The following is a 14,700-nucleotide window of genomic DNA, read 5'->3' on the forward strand; positions in this document are numbered from 1 at the left end:
TCTGTAAATGTACTGATGCTTATCAAATATCTATTCTTCTTGGCTTATAGTTCCAGAGTTTATGGAGGCAATTCCATTATCCCTAGGAAGCCAATATGCAGTCACTGGTGGGGCTCTGGTTTGTAAGTAACTAGAAAACGAAGGTCCGATTCTATGAATCTTGTCTGCCTCAATATTTGGCCACTTAACTTGATGTTTACCAGTCTAAAAAGAGTAGAGATTAGCAAAACCTTTTTCTGGTATTGTGTGACTGTCTGAAATCCTGCTGTAAACACTTGATTCCCTAAGTATAAAACCGGACACCTCTAAAAGAATATTAAATATTTGAATGGAAATGTAAAGAGAATCTTCCTAGAAAATTCTTGATTTGAACCAAAAGGGCGTCTACAATGTCCAGTGTTGATTGGTTTTACAATTTTATAATTTCACATTGTTTTAATTTTTGCATTGAATCTCCCTCTGACCCTCTGGCTCAAAATGTATATCATCTTTGTAAACTTTGCTGAAAAATATTTGAAGTGACCTTATATATGTTTTCATGTATGGCTGCAAACAGAAATCGAAGGTTGCAAAAATAATTTTTAAAACCTATTCCAACCATTTCTAAGACTTTGATTTAATGGAAGGGGAGAAAAGAAAGGTAACTACCAAAAACATATCATATGCCTTTTATTTTTTGGTGCTTTAAATTATTTCATGAAAAATAATTTGGTTGTTTATTTCACCCATAACAAGTATTCAAAGAATATGTCTATTACGTAGGCATAGTTTCTAATGTTACAGAAGCAAAATGAACCTTTAGTTCTTTAGTTCTTATCACATCCCCAAAGAACTTTGTTCTTCTCCTATCCTATATACTGTCTTTTGCTTTTTACCTTGCAGACCTGTGAGGCCCAGGACCACCGTGTTTTTTAGTTAGATTATTAACTTTTTAACCTAGTAAAGCTGCAAGTTACATTACTGGATTATCTGATGTGAACCAAAATTTGCATCCCTGGAATAAGTTCAACTGGGTAATTATACAATGTCTTTTAAAAATACTTTATGGGTTCACTTTACTGAGATTTTGCTTGAGATTTCTGCATCTATTCAAGAGAAAGACTGGCCGGTGATTTTCCTTTTTCGTGTCATCCTTGTTTGGGTTTAAAGTCAGTATAATCCTAGCCTCATAAACTGAGTTGGACAATGCTGCTGTCCTTCCTCGTTGCTGCTTCTTGTTTCTCTGAAAGAGCTTATGTAATCTGAAAATTTTTTCTTCCTTAAATGTTTCATAGAATTTACTCATAAAGTTGTTCAGGCCTAGTATTGTCATTGTGTAAAATTGAAAACATTGATTCAGCTTCTATAAATATTATAAGAAAATTCATATTTGCGATTTCTATTTCTTCTTGAGTCAGGCTTTAATTGTTGATATCTATCTTTATATCTGCCCATTTAAAAATGTTTTAAAATACATTGGCATGAAATTGGTTATAAAATTCTTCAGTTTTCTTTACAATCTCTGTTATGTTGCTCTTTTTTGTATTGATTTTTGTTTCATCTCTTTTATCTTAAAAATCATTAGAGATTGCAATTTTGTTTAAAAAACACTCAAGATTTATTGATTCATCTCTGTAATTTAATAATTTCTGTCTTTATTATTGCCTTCTGCTTTTTTGAGTTTATTCTATTTTATTTTCTGACTTCTTAAGTATAGTGCTTAGATTATTACTTTTCAGATTTTCTTATTTTTTAACACTCAATTTAAAGCTAAATACTCAAATCTCAACTTTAGCAGTTTGGATATGTGTTGTTTTGATATGTTTTCATTCTCATTTAGCTTTAAATATATTCCAGTCTTTATTATGAATCCCTTTATGTGTTTTTGTTTTTGTGTTTTTGTTTTTTGTTTTTTGCTTTGTTTTTGAGATAAGGTCTTGCTCTGTCGCCCAGGCTGGAGAGCAGTGGCACAATTACAGCTCACTGCAGCCTCAACCTTCTGGGCTCAAGTGATCCTTCCCCCTAAGCTTCCAGAGTAGCTAGACTATAGACATGTGCCACCCTGCCCAGCTAATGTTTTAAAATTCTGTGTAGAGACAGAGTCTCCCTAAGCTGCCTAGGCTGGTCTTGAACTCCAGGCATCAAATGATCCTCCAACCTTGGCCTCCCTAAGTGCTAGGATTACAGGTATGAGCCACCATGCGCAGCCAAGTTATAAAAATTTTAGAAGTGTTTTTATTTCACAAGTTATTGGTTTTCCTAGTTATCTTTTGACTATTGATTTCTATCTTATTTGCGGTCAGAAAGATGTATTCTATATAATAATAATTATTTGAAATTCATGAAATTTGCTTTTGGCCTAGTGGGTGATCAGTATTTTAAATCATTCTATGTGTTCTTTTTAAAATTAATTTTAATTTTAATTCTGGGGTACATGTGCAGGTTTGTTACACATGTAAACATGTGCCATGGTGGTTTGCTGTATCTATCTATCCATCAATCCATCACCTAGGCATTAAGCCCAGCACGCATTAGTTATTTTTCCTAATACTCTCCCTCCCCTTGCCCCATTCCCCTGACAAGCCCCAGTGTGTGTTGTTCCCCTCCCTGGGTCCATGTGTTCTCATTGTTCAGCTCCTACTTATAAGTGAGAACATGCAGTGTTTGGTTTTCTCTTTCTGCGTTGGTTTGTTGAGGATAATGGCTTCTAGCTCCATCCATGTTCCTGCAAAGGACACAATCTCATTTACTTTTATGGCTGCATAGTATTCCATGGTGTATATGTACCACATGTGTTCTTAAAAGGAATTTGAATCTTCTACTTGTTACAGGGAGTGTCCTTTTTAGGTAAATTAGATTAGGATTGTCAAATGTGTCATCAAATCCTCTAGATCTGTGCAGAATCTTTTTGTCTATCTGATTTGCCAATAACAGCGAGGCATCTTAAAATCACTCAATAGTTTGGAATAATTTTGTCAATTTCTCCTTGAGTTTCTATCATTTTTCAGGCTATCTATATAGCCTGTATTAGGTATATGCAAGTTTAGAATTTATATCTTCAGATGAAGTGGGTATGACCATGTAGATAACACTTTTAAATTCTAGTAATGTTTTCTTGGTCTTAAGGTCAATTTTTCGCACATTGATACAGCTATATAATTTTTTTTTGCTTAATATTTGCCTGTGGTTGCCCCTTGGTTTCTATATCTGATAAATTATTTATTTTGCCTATGTTTTTCCTTCTTCTCCCTGCAGAAAGTAAAAAAAAAAAAAAAAAAAAACAAGACAAAAAAAACCTTTGTCTTTTAACTTTCTACATCCTTATGTTTTAGGTATTTATAAGCAGTATATAGGTCATTTTAAAAATCTAGTCTGAAACACTTTATCTTTTATCTAGAGTGCTTAAATCGGTTTACATTTATTTTGATTACTGATAAATTGGGATTTCTTCCTAACATTTTATTTTGTATTTATCCCAAATTTTCTATGCTTTTTCTTCTATTCTGCCACTTTCCATCCCTTCTTTCTTTTGAATTGATTGATTTTTTTCTCCTTCTCATCATTCAGTTTGGTTCCCTTTCTGGTTTGGAAGGTTGAATCTATTTTTTATTCCTTTAGCAGTCATCTTAGAAATTCTATGAGATATGTTTTAACAAAATAGAAAGTGAAATAGTATATTTAATCTCCTCCAAAGCAATACATGAATCTCTGAATGCCCATTTCCCACATAAAGTCAGTATTTCAGCTAACGTTTTATTAAAAACTTTAAAAATCATTATTTAAAAAAATGTATCCAGTGTTTGCTTAGATTTAACCACATGTTTACCACTTTCTTTGCTCTTTATTTCTTCTTACTTTTCAGTCTTTCCATTGAGGTCATATTTTTCTCTTTGAAGTACATCTTTTTGAAATGTTTCGAATATAGGTCTTTCTTAATTGAACTGTAAATACAGTTTTTGTCTGAAAAATATATTATGGAAAGATAGTTTTGCTTCATTTACACTTCTAGGTTAAGGATCACTTTTCTTTCAGTAAACTGAAGATAGCATTCTACTGTTATTTCACTTACACTGTAATTTGTAAGAATTAACAGTCTAATTTTCATTTCTTTGTAGGTAATCTGTTCTTTGTACTGCATTTTATGTTTTCTTTTATCTTTGAAATTCTGCAGTTTCAGTAACCTATGTCTAGGTATAGATTTCTAAATTTGAGTAATGGCGTCTTTAATCAATTCTGGAAAATTCTCCACAAGTGTGTTCTTAAATATTGTCTCTTTCACATTCTCTCTTTCTCTCCCTCTCTCTTTTTTTTTTTTTTTTTTTTTTTTTTTTTTGAGACGGAGTCTTGCTCTGTCGCCGGGCTGGAGTGCAGTGGCCGGACCTCAGCTCACTGCAAGCTCCGCCTCCCGGGTTCCCGCCATTCTCCTGCCTCAGCCTCCCGAGTAGCTGGGACTACAGGCGCCCGCCACCTCGCCCGGCTAGTTTTTTGTATTTTTAGTAGAGACGGGGTTTCACCGTATTAGCCAGGATGGTCTCGATCTCCTGACCTCGTGATCCGCCCGTCTCGGCCTCCCAAAGTGCTGGGATTACAGGCTTGAGCCACCGCGCCCGGCCCTCCTCTCCCTCTCTTTTTGAGACAGGTCTGGTGCGCTCTCTCCCAGGCTGGAGTATAGTGGCAAAATCATGGCTCACTGCAGCCTCAACCTCCCAGGTTCAAACATTTCTCCTACCTCAGCCTCCCAGTTAGCTGGGATTACAGACAGGCACCACTAGGCCTGGCTAATTTTGTATTTTTTGTAAAGCTGGGGTTTCACCATGTTTCCCAAGCTGGTCTCAAACTCCTGGGCTCAAGCAATTCTCCTACCTCGGCCTCCCAAAGTGGTGAGATTACAGGCGTAAGCCACTGTGGCTGGGGTCCCATTCTCTCTTTATGTACTCCTAAATTGTCAGTTACATGCATGTTGGACTTACTCATCTTCCATGTCACTTTTACTCTCACAAATTCCACTGCTTTGTCTTCCTAACTGTACCTGAACATTTATTTGGTTCTATATTTTAGGGAACGAATTCCCTCTTTATGCCTAATATGTTGTTAAATCTATCAATCAAATTTCTACTTTAAAAATAATTCTTGAAGTTCTTTTTGACTTTCCTCAAGTTTGCTTCTTTACTTTTGATAGTCTCTTTTTCCTTTGTTATGTTTTATGGTCCATTTTAACATTTTAAATGTATACAACTATATAGTTATATATTTCTTCATTTGATAATTCTAACATGTACAGTCTTGAAAATCTGACCATAAAATTGGTTGTTTCTGCTCATGCTTACTCATCACGGCTCATTTTCTCATGTGTTTGGTGAATTTTGATTGTTAGCTTGTGTTCTTTGAATGTTCATTTGTGGGAAGTTTTTGAGGTCTAGTTTAAAATTTTCTTCCTCTAGAGAGGGTTTACATTTGTTTCTGCCAAATGCCTGGTGATCTTACTCTACTTGGGCCACTTAAAACTAAATTAAACTAAAATATCATATTATTATATTATTTGCCCATACAGGTAGTATGAATTCAGGCCCTAAAATCCAAGTAAGCAGACTGGTTCTTTCGTTCCTCCTTTCTTTCCTTTCTTCCCTCCCTCCCTTCTTTTTCTCTGCCTGTCTTTCTTTCTTTCTCTCTCCTCCCCACTTTTTTGTTTCCTTTCTTTTCCACTTGAGTTAAGGCTGATATAGCATATTCCTCTGCAGGGAATTCTCTCTGTCCAGTGATCCTAAGGGTACCTTTTGGGGTATTAATATTTTTCAAAAGGGCCTCTCATCCAACCTAATACTCTGGCCACTTCCCATTTTATTGTCTATTGTTCATAAATGGGGCCTATTATTTCCCAAGCTAAGGCTCTAGGATGTGCACAGTAAACATTGGCCTTTACCTGCTTATATCTCTGAATTCATGTTTTACTGTCATTCCTATATGCTAAGGAATTGCCTTATTTTGCTGCCAGCTCAGCCATGCATTAACTAGATTTTTTTTAAAAACAATTCTTTCTCTTAACAGTTTTAGGAGTGCTAAACTGGGAAAAATTCCTCTGAATGGCCAGTTCTCCACATTGCTGGAAAGGGAATCTTCTGTTCAAGTTTAAAAATATCTTTACCTGAACTTGAAACAAAGCATGTGTTGCAGAAACATACCACAAATATTTGCATCTGTAATTTAGAAATTATACACTGGAGTGGTACCAAACCCAGGGGCATCTGCCAATTTAACCTTGAAAATATCTGCTCTTTTTTTTTTGACACCTTAAAATTTGAGATATTGAATTAGTACATGCTGAAGGCTAGGATTCATTTTCCAGATCTGAGCTTGCCTTTTTTTTTTTCAGGATAAAATTTCTTTGCTTTAGTGTAAAGGATTTTGTAATATCCTTAAGTGGCTGTGATTAACCCAGGCCTTTTTGAAGAAAATTCTAGGAATTTGTATTGCTTATGTCCTCTACTGTCTGTTTCTCTTCCGGGAAAATTATGATCACATACAGTCATTCTGAAATGCAATTGCTGAAGGCAGCCAAGAACGTTATTATTTGGCATTTGGAGCTGAAATAGGCAGGCCAGATTTTACTTCAGGCGAGATTTTACTTCTCTGTCTGCTTGTTACTTTGTTATGAGTGAAGTTTCTAGCAGTTAAGCCAAAGGTGAAGACCAACAATTTCCTCCATGTATATTTATGATGCATCCAGGAATAGCGTTCAAAACAACAACCAGAAACACTCAGATGTGCCAAGGATTGTTTATAAGAGAGAAAGCAGAGACTGTACTCTTAGCAGTAAAGAAATTAGTACGAATTGCACTTCCTTCCCAGGTGGCTTTGGAGATATTCCTCAAGGAATTTGACATAATAGCTGGTTGGAAGAAATGACACCTGTATGCACTGCATATTTTTTAAGACATAAATGAAACGTGTAATGCAGAACTGGTTGTGACTGTAATCCCAGACACTGCTTCTGAGCAGCAATACCCTCCTTGCATGACTGAGAAGATCTGTGGGAACTTGGACCACATATGTAGGGTGTTTTCTCCATGTTTGAGAACAAACTGCATGGACAGGACATTAAAGTCAATCAAAGGAAAGTGTTTTGAAGCAAACTGCTGCATAATTAATCCTCCTAGCTTCTCAGGGTGCTTTGTAGAGAAAGCTATTGCTGATCAAAAGAATTGTTAATACATCTCCAACACTTTTTTGGAGTTTATTGCTTGCTAAGCTCTTTCACCAGATCTCTTTGAAAAAGGCTGTGAAAATGCCCCTTAACATAGAAGAAATGGAAAATTGTCAACTTGGTGTCTTTGTGTGTACTACTCTGTGACTTAGTTTCCTTATCTATACCGGGGTACTGTGGTGTGCATGTGTGCATATTGGAGGGGAGGGAATTGGACTAAGTGACCTCTAGTCCTACCTCTTAAACTTGAATGAGACTACGAACCACAGATTCATATGCAGATCCTGATTCAGCAGGTGTGGAATGGCCTGAAACTTGGTATTTCTAACAGGCTTTCAACTGATGCTCATGTGAGTTGTCCATGGGCCACATTTAGAGTAGTGAGGCTCTACCTGCATCTCTGACACTTTATGACTGTATGATGGCTTTGTTAATAGCAGCGATGCTACAAATCAATGATTGCTAAATATAGCTCTTCCTATTGTAAAATCCTATTAAGACCACCTTTTAAGAGAAGAAACCCTCAGTGTAAATTGTGTTCTAACTCCTCAAGGAATTGGTGAGCAACAGCATAGACAGAGCCAGACCAGGATGTCTGAGGCAGAGAGTTAAGCAGTGAGCACATGCTGGGCATAATTTTGAGAAGCAGCAAACAGAGTTTGCTGATGGATTACATCTGAGGTGTGAGAGGAAGAGGTAGTCAGGGCTGATTTCAAAGACTTTGGCCTAATCAACTGGTTGAATAGAGTTCCTATTTACTGAGCAGAGAAAATTGTGGGAAGAGCCAGTCTGAATGTGTGGCTGGGTGAGGGGATCAAGAGTAAAGTTTGGGTATGTTAACTTTAAGACGACAATTCTGCATTCAGATGGCAATGTCCAATAGGTGATAGGCATCTGGAGGCAGCAAAGAATCCTAATACTGAAGATGAAGTTTGAGTCAACAATGAATGGATAGTATTTACATTCATTATCTCATCCGAAGATCATAAGAACTCTATGGATTTGGTGTTATTATCTTCATTTTAGAGATGAGGTGATGGAAGCAGAGAGAGGCTAGGTCACTGCTTCGGGATCACATGATCATTAAGTGACGTCTAGCATTTTGCCTCCAGAGCAAAGATGGGCCAAGGACCAAATGTTTCCAGCGCCGTTAGTGAGGAGGAGGCCAGCAGTGACGTTGGTGAGAAGAGCGTCAGGGGAAGGGGGAAGGCAGTAGTCAGACTCAGGACTGAGCAGCTGATCACACTTAAAGCATTAACATGCAAGTCTCTGGTGAGTCAGATCCTTAGATACTGAGAAACTCTAGCGTTGCTGTTTAAGTTCGATTGCTGGTCCTGCAATGCCAGACAGTTGGGCTGGGATGGCCCTGCTGTGATGCTGACCCACTATGAGGTTCCCCTTGAAGCCAACACCCTCTAATTTGTCTCTCTAATGGCACTGCTAAGTGCTCAGTGATTGTTTGCATTATCTAAAAGTACAGTTTTCCCGATGTGATGCCATAGTCCTTACCCCAGCGGTGAGCTTTAGCAGATGTGTGTGGGCCTGGTAAGGGGGGGCATGGTGAACACTGGCACTTATTTAGGAAGGAAAATCATAGGGCAGCTGAGCACGTGGTGCCTTGTGGGAATTACAGGCACAGTCCTAACTAGAGAAGAGACATAAATGAATTCCCAGAGTGAAGGAAGTAAAAGTGATACCTCATCAGACAGCTGTTGACAAAACAGCTCAGTGGTATTGAATGAGGAATTTCTGCATACAGGCTGGAAAAGGCAGGGCTGGGATTGGAGTTTGGAAGGATAACTTCTGCCATGAGAATACATTCAGCTCAAGTTAACAATGCAACTCAGTTCCTGCAGGACTTTGACTGACACACTTTTGCTAATCACAGTAAATGCTTCATAAATATTTTTTGATAAATGAGTGGAGGTTAAGTAGTTATTGATGTCAAAAAGGCCCAGCAAGAATGCATCCATAAGGGTCTGGTCACCTGTCTTTAAGCTCTGGATTACGAGGCAGCTCTTTCTTAATGTCAGCAAGTGGAAGTATGAAGTTAGCATTTAATAAAGATTTTAGAAATTATTATAACAAAGGCTTAAATTATTAGATTAAATAATTTTAATATAGAATGTTTGGTTGGATTGTACATATCAATTTTTTGAGCTTCTTAGTTGTCTCTGCTGGGGAAGGAGCCAAATGTGAGACCCACACTTCCCTCCTGGGCCCCACCACCACTTGATTTCAGGTACCTAAGGTGTAGCACAAATTAACTTCTCTGTGTATGGTTTGCTAATGGGATCTAGCTCAGTGGAGGAAATGACATATTCACAAAAAGTTCTGGAAGCGACTCTTCAACCCCAATACAGCTCATTATATACATATATATCATATATATGATATTATATATATGCTATATAGCATATATGATATATATGTATATCATATATATGATATACATATATGATATATATGAGTATATATACTCTCATAAAGCATGAGAATTCAGGATATAGAACTCAGGAAGATATTAGAGCAAATCACTGAAATCCACCAGAAACAATGCTCACCTTCTCTCCAGAACATTGAACACTTGCCCTGATTAAATTCCAAAGCGAGAAGAGAAAGCAAGGGGACTGGAAATCAACTTGACCTGCCCACTGACCCTGACTCATGTGATCACATTTGTGCTGTGCCAGCTCCCTCACTCACCGCTGTTGCTGCGTTTCCTTAGGTCATACCCGCCTCCTGGCCCATTGGCTTCCTCAGGAACCTCCACGAGATCTGAAGTCTTGCAGGAAAGAGGAAAGAGCATGGGATGAGCAATGTTATATCTGTGGGTCAATTGAGCAGAGATTTTGGTGTAAGAGAGCTTAGGTAGAATTTGCATGACACCTAAGGACCCAATGATTGCTGTTGTGGCTGTTTGGCTAACTTCGGAGAAGCTCTGTCCACTAGGGGGCACTGTACCTCCCTTCGGGTGTCTATGGCAGGCTCAGGCTTGGTGATGGTAGGTACCCAGTGAGTGTTGAATGAATGTCTAGAAGCACAGGCCACAGCCAGGCTTCTTCACAGGAATAGGTAACAGAGAGAAATCAGAATTCCTGTCCATATCCTGTCACTTAAAATTTTCAATAAAACGCTAGCTCTTTCTACAGGTGTTTTAAATAATAGTTTTAGAGAATGGGATGCACTATGGAGAGATGCACTACTTAGGTACAAGTTAAATACTGTTTCCACTGCTGCAAAATTAATTGTTGTTATAATATGTATCCTGACTCTCTTTTTAAAGTAAGTCACAATCGTTCTTCCACTTAGGTTACAGAAATAACAAGAACAAAAACAACAATAATAACAATAACAGCTCTCTAAATAGCTAATGGTTCCTGATCATTTACCACGTACTGTTTTTAAGGACTTTATAGATACCATCTCATTTATTCCCCAAGTTAATCCTATGGTGGACCAATTTTTCAGAGAGGACTCTGAAGCCCAGAGAGAATCGGTACCTCTATTTGAGGCCCCACAGTTAATACATGGTGGAGCTGGGGCTGTGGCTCACAGGTGTTGCCTCCAGAGCTCGTGCTCTTAAGCATTGTGCTTTATCCATTGGTGTGCTAAAGCATCTCCGTGGGCTGGTGAGAGTCTCATGGTTATCACACTGGTGGCATGAAATGGATCACCACAGGAGTTTTACTCCATGGAATTGGCAAACGCTACAAATCAGGGTCCAGCTCTGACCTGGTGGTTAAACGTTTATTAGCATACCACTGAGTGCCTCTTTCAAAGGGCCACGTGACCCAGTTTCTGTCTAACTGGCTCTATCCTCTTCAAAAGAGGAATTTAGGGGGCCTCTGTGGACAGTCATATCTATGTTTTTTTTTTTTTTTTTTGAGATGGAGTCTTGCTCTGTCGCCCAGGCTGGCGTGCAGTGGTGTGATCTCGGCTCCATTTCCTGGGTTCAAGAGATTCTTGTGCCTCAGCCTCTCAAGTAGCTGGGATTACAGGTATGCACCCCCATGCCTGGCTAATTTTTGTATTTTTGGTAGAGACGGGATTTCACCGTGTTGGCCAGGCTCATCTCGAACTCCTGACCTCAGGTGATCTGCCTGCTTCAGCCTCCCAAAGTGCTGGGATTATAGGCATGAGCCACCGTGCCTGGCCTGATTGACAGTCATATTTTTAAAAACTATTTATTTATATCTTATGGGAGAGGAACAAGTTATCTTCTTAGCTCTCCTAGCCAGCTCTAGAGCTCTTTAGCACCACCCTCCAGAGACTGATTTTTGTTACAATTTAGCTTTAAGATTTTTTTTCAAACACTGTGACTTTCATGACATAGCAGAAAGAAGAAAAAAAAAAGTCACAGAGTCTCTAAGTCACTCATGCCCTGCTCCTTTTGAAGCTCACAATTTCTATACAGAGGTTGGTTTGTAGATAATTTCACTTATGTTAATTTAATCTTACGAAACTGAAGATTACTCATAAACTAGCCAACTAACTCCCAGAATGTTGTTTGAATTTGGTTTCTTCTAGCCTTCCCAAAGCCATCAAGCCTTTTATACTTTAGAACATTTGAAAGTACATTGAGAAAAACATAACAATTTGGAAACAGCCAAGCAGTGACTTCTCAACAATGTAAGACAAATGCCTCTGCAACCCTGTAAGAAAATAAACCTGTGGAACAAAGCTTTGCTATGCAGGAATATGTTAACTTTAGGACATAAAAATACTAAAAATAAAATAAAAAAAATTAAAAAATGCAGGATGCTGAAGTTCATTATCACTGACCTGCAGGCAGGAAACAAAATCACTTTAAAGTACCAATCAATCTGTGTCTCTGTTTTCTTCCTTTGAGGATAGTTGGACTTTGGGGAAAGAGTGAAGTGACAGATCTTTAAGTACAATTTGGTTTGTCTTTGTCTCCCTGCAGCTGTCAGAACAATGCCTTCACAGAGCTAAACTCCAACAAATATCTACTGGTGGAACCAGTGCCAGTATAAGTGGACGGAAATAAATGGACATCCCTTTGACATTCAGAAAACTATGCTTTTTTCTCCTAAAACCAGTCTGTAGGGTCCAGATGTTGCTAAAGACAAAGCTATATTAGAGATGAAAGCAAACTGGACATCCCCAATTGTCCTTCTGGTGGTCTTACTACTTCTCAGCATCAGCCCCAAATGAGGAGGCTGACATGTTCATTGCCTACTATGGAATGTTTCCAGGGAGGTCTGTTTGTCATAGTCCAGCAAAGCTCAGAACCACAGGAGCAGCCATCTACTGCTCATGGAGATAGATCAGAGCCATCTCTGGGGAACCGTCTCTCCGCAATTGCCTCTATGTGCTGACTTTTCAGTTGCCCTTCCATCAATGCCGGCCTCACACAAGCATGGAGAGGCTTGCACTGAAGTGAGATGACCTCCCGGCTCTCACCAAAGATTTGAGAAAGGCTTGTTCAGAATGCTGGTCAAAGGGGACAGAGATCTCTCTACTCTGACCAGTTGTGTTTGTGCTTTTCCTTTGACTGCTGGATGGCATCTACAAACAGTCTTGCCTTGTAAGGGGAGATCGTTACAGGCTGAGAGTGAGCTCTGTGTGGTTTTGGGGAAGCAACTCATTGACAGCAATGGCCCTCCTCACTCCCCTGAGAAAGGAGATGCGATGTGGTAGGTGGGATTAGGGAGATGAGTAGCGTTCTTGGATCTCTGTTTCAAACTTCAGATCCAGGCTTGTGGCCACTGTAAGTGTGTCACTCAAATGCTGTTCACACAGAGAGGGAGTTAGAGCAAGGGTGAAGAGGAGAGAGACAGAGGCTGGTTTATTTGGAAGCAAACTTTAGTTTTTAATTTAACTCAGTAATTCTCCAACTTCAATGTGCATCAGAATCACCTGGAGGGTTTTTAAAAATGGAAATTGTTGGGCTCCCCAAATCAGATTTTCCGATTTTGCAGCTCCTAGAGAGAAACCCAAATTTGCATTTCTAACAAGTTTCAGGTGATGCTGATGCTGTAGATCCAGAGACCACACACTGAGAACCACTGATTTAGCTCATTGCCAGCCTTCTATTATAGAAGTTGAGGCAGTTTTGACTGAGGAGGGTGCTCATTCATTCATTGATTCGTGCACTTATCACATATGTATTGACTCTATGAAGGGCCGGCAGAACCTGGGCCTTTATATTGTTACAAAGTTCTCCAGTGGATTCTGATATGCCCCAGCATTTGAGAATCACTGGTATAAAGTAATGAAAACACAAAGCTGTGAATAAAAGAGTCCTTGCATTTAAGCAGGTTAGTCTAATTGAGGAGAGGACTGGGAAATTGAGAGAAAAATCAAACAGGAAAGTGAAAATTACCAAGCAATAGATAACCAATGGATTAATGAACTGGATGCTCCGGGGGACCAGGGAAGAGGCAGGTGCCCAACCAGACCCAGAAGCTTGGAGAGATGTTGTCTGAGAGAGGTGGAGATAGTTTGAATGTCTGAACAGAGCATGACTATGCAGAAAATGGAAAACTGTGCCCAGAGCTTAGGGTGTGAGAAAGGAAGTGTTGTGTGGATCCCGGAGGATTCTGAGATCAGTCTTCAAAAGTTCCTTGTTAATTCTTCCTCATTCTTCACACATTTCTTGAGTATTCACTATGTGCCAGGCACTCTGTCAGTCCCTGGTGTAATTAGATGAATAAGGAACGGGACCTAGATACTCACCAGATACTCAGCATTTATTCAGGGAATCGACACAATAGCAGATGAGTACAATGCAATCATGTATATTCCTTAAGAAAGGAATTCTTGAAGGCTTGTGGGAGGAGCAACTCACCATGCTTGGGGCAGTCTGGGAACTGTTCATTGTTGGTGTAAAAATAGAGTGGGTCTTAAAAAATTTCAGCTCGGTGGAGCAACATGTTCTGAGTCATAGATATGTTATAGGGCTTGGGGCGTGCAGGGGAAAGTGGGTTTTTAGGGTAATGACAGGACTCATATGCCATGCCTAAGAGTTTGGGCATTGTTGTTCTGACATAAGCAACTTAATAGAGGATTTTAATTAGGGAAGTTGTGCAAAGCCTTTCTTTAAGGGTTGATAAATCAGGGGGCACTGTTAAGGGTAGGCTCAAAAGGGTAGCACAGTTATTTCTTTATAATAATCTGAGTGAGAGATTATGAGGTTCAAACCTCTAGTACTGGTGATAAATACTAAGGGTATCTTTGATATTATTTCTGAGGTTTGAATTATAGGACCTAATCCCTAATGGAATATGAGTTTAGTCTGAATCTGCTGATTTTGCAATATCTGTAGGACTGGTTCGGTGCTTGGGCAAGAGGAAATATCTAAGGGAGTCATCAGTGTAGAGGTGGTGCTTGAACTAAAGGAATGTGACAGAGGTCAACCAAAAAGAAAGTAGAATAAGAAGACCAAGAAAAGCAGACCCCTGGGAACACTCCAACTTATGGAGTTACAGGAGGACACGTCGGAGAAGGAGATGGGCTGAGCAGAACAGGGAAGTTACCCTTGAGTAAGTCAGGGG

The 14,700-nt window shown here is 39.1% G+C and overlaps 1 protein-coding gene across 1 annotated transcript in view; it reads right to left on the reverse strand.

Moving 5' to 3' along the window:
* Window positions 1-14,700, reverse strand: part of STAC (SH3 and cysteine rich domain) — a 170,382-nt gene that overhangs the window by 45,150 nt on the left and 110,532 nt on the right. The window contains exon 6 of the mRNA XM_050776672.1: window positions 9,887-9,965. Within this exon, the coding sequence (XP_050632629.1) occupies window positions 9,887-9,965 (79 nt within the window). The remainder of the gene's footprint in view (window positions 1-9,886; window positions 9,966-14,700) is intronic.

This window comes from Macaca thibetana, chromosome 2, assembly GCF_024542745.1.
Source record: "Macaca thibetana thibetana isolate TM-01 chromosome 2, ASM2454274v1, whole genome shotgun sequence".
Taxonomy (NCBI): Eukaryota; Metazoa; Chordata; class Mammalia; order Primates; family Cercopithecidae; genus Macaca; species Macaca thibetana.